This window comes from Phragmites australis, chromosome 1 (assembly GCF_958298935.1).
Source record: "Phragmites australis chromosome 1, lpPhrAust1.1, whole genome shotgun sequence".
In the NCBI taxonomy this organism is placed as follows: Eukaryota; Viridiplantae; Streptophyta; class Magnoliopsida; order Poales; family Poaceae; genus Phragmites; species Phragmites australis.
The window spans coordinates 5,827,754-5,835,994 of record NC_084921.1 but is presented as its reverse complement, the minus strand read 5'-3'; the positions used below and the strand labels follow the sequence as shown (position 1 = coordinate 5,835,994).

The following is an 8,241-nucleotide window of genomic DNA, read 5'->3' as shown; positions in this document are numbered from 1 at the left end:
CTCTTCAGAGTATTTTAAAGCTAACTTTTAATTATAACGATAACCATTATCACTTTTGCCAACCAATAAGCACTCTAGATTCCAATAAGTACTATTAACTATTACTTCCGTTCTCTTTTACATGTCATTAAAAATATCGACACAATCTTCAACAAACACATTTAATTATTTCTTTTGATAACTACCTCTTAGTAAAAGTTGATAAAAATTAGATGATGTTAAAGTATTTTTTATGATAATATCTACTATTACCTACACTATATAATTTATCTTTCAATTAATATTTAATGGTGCTTTGTTCAATAATTAACCATTATCACCAATGGGGGCTATCAGGTGCGGCGGCCATCTTTGTAATGTGGGTTGAAAGGCCGAAAACTATGGCCGTGGCCTGCAGACGCGTTTGCTTTGTATACTGTAGCACCCATCTCATCGAGCAGGTCGGTCTCCCAGACTCCCAGTCCCGGAGTGAGCATCGATTCCTCGGGGATACAGTGACAGTCAAGGTAACCCGCGTGAGCATTGATTCCCCATTTGGCAACGCGATACGTACATTCACACGGCAGCACATGACAACGCGATCCAATTCACACGGCAGCACATGACAACGCGATCCAACTCACACGGGAGCACTTGATAAAAAGCACCAGCTAGCTAGCTAGCTTCATGTACTAACTAAACACCAATCACAACCCTTCCATCGCCCCACTGCAAAGGAACCGGCAGCCAGCATGGCAACGCGCTCGGTGAGCTTGTTGCTGTTGCTGCTGCTATCGGCCTCCATGTCCATCTCGACACTCGTGGCCGGAGAAGCCAACGACGAGGCCGCGCTGCTAGCCTTCAAGGCCGCCGCAGTCAGCGGCAGCCCTGACAATCCGCTTGCTTCCTGGAACAGTAGCAGCACTGGCGGGTTCTGCAGCTGGGAGGGAGTGACGTGCGGGCGCAGGCACCGGCGAGTGGTAGCGCTGAGCCTGCGGTCCCACGGGCTCATCGGCAACCTCTCGCCGGCCGTTGGCAACCTATCATTCCTGAGGGTTCTCAACCTAAGCTCCAACCGGTTCAGCGGGGACATCCCCGCAAGCCTTGGTCGCCTACTCCGACTCCAGGCCCTCAACTTGAGCTACAACGCCTTCTCCGGTGAACTCCCCATCAACCTGACCTCATGCACTAGTTTAACGATCATGGCCCTCCAGCACAACCATCTCCACGGGTGCCTGCCCCCTGAGCTCGGCGACAAGCTAACGCGCCTGAAGATTATCCAACTGGAGGTCAACAACCTCACCGGTGCCATCCCTGCGTCACTATCCAACTTGTCATCACTGAGTATCCTACAACTAGCGCACAATCAGCTCGAGGGCACCATCCCTCCTGGCCTCGACGGCATCCTAGGCCTCTGGTCCCTCCACCTCGGCTTTAACAGGCTCTCCGGCGAGCTCCCTGTCTCACTATACAACTTGTCTTCTTTGGAAGCGTTACAAATTCAATTCAACATGCTCCATGGAAGCATTCCTGCAGACATCGGAAGCAGGTTCCCCAGCATGTGGTTACTTAGCTTTGCTGGCAACAAGTTCACTGGAACCATCCCTTCTTCGCTCTCTAACCTCACTACTCTCCAATATCTCGACATCGCTAGAAATAAGCTCAGTGGATATGTGCCTGGCACACTTGGTAGATTACGAGCTCTGCGACGTCTAAACTTGTGGGACAACTTGCTAGAAGCAGACGACCGGGAGGGGTGGGAATTCGTCACTTCACTGTCAAACTGCAGCCAGCTCCAACATTTACTCTTGAATGCCAACGCTGGTTTCACTGGGCAGCTACCAAGTTCAATAGTGAATCTCTCAACAACCCTACAATTCCTTCAGTTGAGTCAAACTGGGATCACGGGAAGCATCCCCTCAGCCATCAGTAATCTGGTCGGCCTCACCTTACTCGACGCGGGGAATACTTCCATAACCGGAGTGATTCCAGAGAGCATCGGCAAGTTGGGAAATTTGGCTGAGCTAGGTTTGTACAACACTTACTTGTCAGGCCTCATACCATCATCCATCGGAAATCTCTCAAACTTGAATTACCTTGATACACACATTGGCAACCTGGAGGGACCAATTCCAGCAACCATAGGGAAGCTAAAGAATCTGTTCTACCTTGATTTGTCAAAGAACCGCCTGAGCGGTCCAATTCCTAAAGACATTTTCGAACTACGAGTCCTTTCTAGAATCTTAGACTTATCATACAATTCATTATCGGGACCCCTTCCATCTGAAGTTGGTAGCTTGCAGAACCTTAATCAACTATTACTATCAGGGAACCAATTGTCTGGTGAGATACCTGATAGTATTGGAGAGTGCACCGTGCTGCAAGCACTTTGGTTGGATAATAACTCATTCGAAGGAAGCATACCTCAATCTCTGAACAATATAAAGGGTTTGAGTGCACTCAACCTATCCATGAATAACTTGTCTGGTGCAATTCCTAATACCATTGGTAGTATCCGCAACCTGCAACAATTGTATCTGGCACACAACAATTTGTCCGGGCCGATACCAACGATACTGCAGAATTTGACATCACTATCAGAATTGGATCTGTCCTTCAACAATCTGCAAGGGGAAGTGCCAAAAGAGGGAATATTCAGAAATTTGGCTAACTTTTCAATCACTGGAAATAATGAGCTTTGTGGTGGAATACCTCAGCTTCATTTAGCTCCATGCCACACGAATTCCGTGAAAAAGAACAGAAAAGGACGGTTAAAGTCTCTTACAGTAGCTCTGGCAACAATTGGTGCACTCTTGTTCTTAGCTTTTGTTATTGTCCTCATTCAGTTGAACTGTAAGAAACTTAAACGAAGGCAGAAGAGCCCATTCCTACCACCAGTAATTGAGGAACACTATGGAAGAATTTCTTACCATACATTAGCAAATGGAACCAATGGATTTTCAGAAGCTAATCTGCTTGGTGAAGGAAGCTTTGGGGCGGTATATAAATGCACTTTACAAGACGAGGGAATAATTGCTGCTGTGAAGGTTTTTAACCTTGAACAATCTGGATCTACTAGAAGTTTTGTGGCTGAATGTGAGGCACTGAGAAGAATGCGTCACCGCTGTCTCATAAAGATCATCACATGCTGCTCAAGCATCAATCACCAAGGTCAAGAGTTCAAGGCACTAGTTTTTGAGTTCATGCCAAATGGTAGCTTAAATGATTGGCTTCATCCAAAATTTGACATGCCCACTCTGAGTAATACTCTCAGCCTAGCACAAAGGCTAGATATTGCCGTCGATATTATGGATGCTTTCGAGTATCTTCATAATCATTGTGAGCCACCAATTATTCATTGTGATATAAAGCCAAGCAACATCCTTCTTGCAGAAGACATGAGTGCCCGAGTTGGGGACTTTGGCATATCAAGAATTCTTCCAGAAAGTGCAACTAAAGCCCTGCAGAATTCAAATAGCACAATTGGAATAAGAGGCTCCATAGGTTATGTTGCCCCAGGTAACTGAAATTGTTGTGTTTTAGCCATCGTTTGTTATTCATAGTTTATAAACATGGCATGCTAATAAATACAATTTGTTTTGCACAAATATAGAGTATGGTGAAGGTTCTTCTGTCTCAACTCTCGGTGATGTTTATAGCCTCGGGATATTGTTGCTTGAGATGTTTACAGGAAGGAGCCCAACAGATGATACGTTCAGAGATTCCTTGGATCTGCACAAGTTTTCAGAGCATGCTCTTCCAGAGAGAATATGGGAGATAGCCGATACAACAATGTGGCTGCACACAGGCGCCTTTAACAGCACTACAAGATGTAGAATTGAGAATTGTTTGGTTTCTGTCATTGCTCTTGGAGTATCATGCTCAAAGAAACAACCTAGGGAGCGGACACTCATACAGGATGCAGCCACTGAAATGCATGCTATCAGAGATTCATACCTCAATCTTGCCAGATCTCTTATGGTGGAGCATGGAGTGGATAACTCTGTGGTAATTTGCAGCAACAATTAAGAAGTAAAGCTGAAAATGGGCAAGAAGACTGCAAAGTAACTGGAGATGTATAATACGCTGTAACTCTATCATTTTTTCTCTTAACAACCTTTGTTTGTTTACATCAGATATATGTGACTATAGAGAGCGTTTAGTAAATGTGTCCACAGTCCAGAGTGTTACCAGTTGCGAGTGTGCCTCCTTTTTTAGAGAATTTTCAATAAGATGTATGAGTCAATAATATCATATCCTTCCTTTCTCAGCAATCTGCATTTCTTCACATCAAATGTGTCAAACATGGGGAGTTACTAGTTGTTAGTATGCCCTTTTTTAGACGGAATTGTCAATAAGATGTATGAGTCAAAAATATTTCGGTTGTGTTTGGGATTGCTAGCCGTGCTCTAAGTGACACCCCAGAGAAAGTATAACAATGATGGATGCAGGGGTAGAGAAAGAGTATCACTCTGCAGTGAATTTGGGATACAGTTATTAACATAGTAAACATAAATCCACAACAAAGCCCAACCCAATCACGCAGTCAGACCACCATTTGACAGAGATCACATGATAATATAAGAAGCACCATGATTGCTATTCCAGATCAATGAGGAAACAGTGTTCCAAAAACACATCCATGATTCCTGATCGAGCTTCTTGACAACGTTGACGATGAAGGAGGTCCTGATGGTCGGCGGTGAGGCGATGGGCTAGCAGGGCTCGAGAGCCGGAAGGGCTAGCAGGCGGAGAAGGTTCCTGAGATTTGAGAGGGGATCGCATCTGGCAGAAAACAGAAACGGGGAAGGAATACCGTTTTCCACAGAATGACAGTTGTGGCCTGAAAGGCAGAAAACTATGGCCGTGGCCTGCAGATACGTTGTCTTAGTATACTGAAGGGCCCAGGCCCAGGCCCAGGAGCAGGCCCGGGTCCAGGCCTAGGCCCAGGTCCAGACCCGTTATACAGGTCGGTCTGCTCGGTCCATTGCATTCACAATCCTCAAGCGTTGTGAGTGCAAATCAGCAAAAGAAACGGTGGTTCCTTACCCTGAAAAGGGTGACGCGGTGATGTGGTGGTGCTTGGAGCAACAGGGAACGCTCCATTTTGTCCGTCTGCTCTCCATGCTGCTGAAGCAGATGCTGCAGGGTTAGTGAAGAAGCTGACGAAGGCATCAGCCGTCCGTGACTGACGTGAGAGCAAGTCATGTCAAATGTTTGGCAGACTGAAGTATCGGAATTTGCTGTGGCCAACGATTTGGCCCCTGGGATACAGTGTCAGGATGCCAAACTCTTCCGATCACGGTCCAGGTCTTCTTGACGCGCTGCGTACATTGTGCTGTCCCAATCTCAAAAGCCTGGAGGTGAAGCGTGAGTGTCTGTTGAATCCAAAGTTGAATCGTGTTGAAAGAGGGCAGAGATGTCATTAATTATTATTTTTCTTAATCTGGAGATGACGTTGCTTCGGTGAAGGAAAAGCATGGAATCGTCCCAAGGAAAAACATAAGAAGAGCATGGAGATGTCATTGATTACTTTGTCTATTAATAACCATTGCCCCCATAGTTGTTGGAGGATAATGTATATCTATAATTTTGTAAAACACTTTTGAATTTCTATTTGCTAACCATAAAAATTTGCAGCTCTAAAAAATGCTATATATTTTTTCGAGATCATAAAACTTAAACATGCAGGTAACATTTTATGAACTTTTATTTTTGATGTGTCTTTGAGGGTTCCTAGCCTATGCATCGCATGAGTTTATACACTAAGAATTAACTAGCTTTCTCTAGAGAACAAAAACTGACCGATGACTTTGTGCGCGAGAGGTCGTGTGTCATCATATCGGTTCAGAATAAACATTATGTGATCAATTACCAATAATCATATCTATTCGGAAGAGATGTCTTCCCAATAGACATGTCCTTTCATTATATCCATTCAACTTGTATAAATATATAAACACTCTATGAATCAATACAATAGTTTATTACTTTCATTCGCTAGTTCTTTGTCTCTCTACAATTATTTGCAATAATATCAATCACTGATTGCCGTATCTCATGAGAGCAATTGGAGCACCAGCCAGCTGTAACCATTACCATCACCGTGTTGGGTGCAGGCACATCAGTGTCGTCACCGGGGTGGGCACCGACAAGTGGTGGCACTAACCCTACCCACCTGCAGGCTGACTAATGACCTCTCACCAGCCATCCCTCACGACTCTCATTCTGAAAACCTAGACTTACCTAGTCGGTAAATTATCTCCGACAATAGAAGCCCAAAGATCGCTTCCTTTTTCTGCATCCTAAAGGTGTATTAAATGCACATGACTTTCTAAGGGGAGTTGAAATTATTCAGGAGCTGAAACGCCATAACACCGTCCATCACGGAACAGTCGTACGGCTTCTTTTTCGTACAAATATGAGAGGACCTAGATGTTATCTCCGTCGTGCTCCCACTCTCTCAGGTTCCTTGCCTTCTAGCGAGAAAACTCTTCCTCCTCCTCATCGTCCTTGCACTTTATTCTGCTAGGTTCTCCACCGCCCTCGTCGGTCATCCTGCTGGTCATCGTGATTTCCTCCTCCGAGGAGGACTTAGCAAGGGAATCGGGCCTAAAGGACTCTGTTAGGAGCGAGGCAATCGCCCAGAGTCTGCATGATGAGTTGGACGGTGATGATGGCGCCATGACCGATGCCGATGAGGTGCTCGACCAGAGCCTCCTCAAACAACAACAACAACAACAACAACAACAACAACAACAACAACAACAACAACAACAACAACAACAATAATAATAATAATAATAATAATAATAATAATAATAATAATAATAATAATAATAATAATAACAAGAAGAAGAAGAAGAAGAAGACATCTGCACCCATTCTGGCTTAACCTCCTAGTCTTCCACCTCCAGGGACGACGGCCCAACAAGCAACTTTGTTGCCATCAATCACGACGCCACCCTTGGTGGGGCGAACAAGAGGCGTAGAGTAGCTTAGTTGTAGTCGGTACCGAGTAGTTAGGTATCGAGTCATTTGTGTTTCAACTTGAGCCCCTTTTGTGATGTAATCACGAACAACTTTTGTGTAAATATTCTGAATCTTTCTTATGAAATATCTTCTTTCCGTGAACTTTTAACATTGTTTTATGTTAGATTCACCTAGTAGGAAAATTCACCAAGTCGGAAAATAGCTTACGACTGAAATGCGTGCTCCCTAGTTAGGAAATATCTCGGATTAAACAGAATGTTGACTTAGTCAAACAAGTCCTCCAGCTCAATAAAATTCTCCTGGCGATATCCCACCTAATAGGGAAATACCTTACAACTGTAAGAAAAAAACCCAAGAGGTATCTGTTCCCTTTTTCTCCGTCCTTGGGGAATATCGCCTTAAATGCTCGTGACTCGTGAGGTTGAGACCCCACAACGTCTAAAAAGGTGTTTCAAAATTTGAACCGTCAGAGATGCCATTAACATGGGTGCGATGATCACGGCGTCCATCATAGAGCGGTTGCCAATCCCACCTTCCCTTATAAACGGGGAAGGGAGCTGGGCATTATCCTTTTTGCACCCTAACGTTCCTCAAGTCTTCTGCCACCGAGTGAAAGAAATATCCCCTTTATTCAGCCTCTAGCCCCCAAGTCCAGCCATGGCGTCTTCCAACAGCAATGTGTGGATAGCCTAGGAAATGTATGAGGCCCGTATTACGAAAGTATATAAGAAGCTGATCACTCCATAGAGCCTAATTCTATGGAGATTTGCGGATGCAGAGAAGATCTCGAGCCCAAACACCGATGAAATCATGATGTTCGAGACCTTTGCCCACTATGGATTTTGCCTTACCGCCTTGGAGTTCTTATTGGAGGTCCTCGTCTGCTACGACATCAGCCTGATTAGCCTCAATCCCAACTCAATCATGATGCTAAGTATATTCGCCACCTCTGTGAGGCATTCGTGGGAATGAGGCCTCTTTTGGTCCTCTTCTGCTACTTCTACCCGTTGAAGCAAATTACGACAGGTGGAGTAGCGGCTTCCACCTCCATGAAGGCCACGTCAGTGAGTACATCAACATCATGACAAAATTATCATGGTCGGCATGACACAAGTAGTGGTTTTATTGTGAGTGTGTTGCCTAAGGCCCCTGGAGTACATGGGCATGAGGGCGGAGCTAAATCCTTGTTGGCCACAACATATTGAGGTGAGTCAGCAGCATCAAGTGTTCATTCACCGCATCTAGTTGCTCAAAGCCCACGACCTGACT

General features: G+C 44.9%; 1 protein-coding gene across 1 annotated transcript; it reads left to right on the top strand.

Annotated features, from left to right (window-relative positions):
* Positions 1-684: 684 nt before the first annotated feature.
* Positions 685-4,253, top strand: LOC133889359 (receptor kinase-like protein Xa21). The gene is made up of 2 exons (XM_062329923.1): positions 685-3,498; positions 3,593-4,253. The coding sequence occupies exons 1-2, from the start codon at positions 732-734 to the stop codon at positions 4,006-4,008; spliced, it is 3,183 nt and encodes a 1,060-aa protein (XP_062185907.1). The 5' UTR covers positions 685-731; the 3' UTR covers positions 4,009-4,253.
* The last annotated feature ends 3,988 nt before the right edge of the window (positions 4,254-8,241 follow it).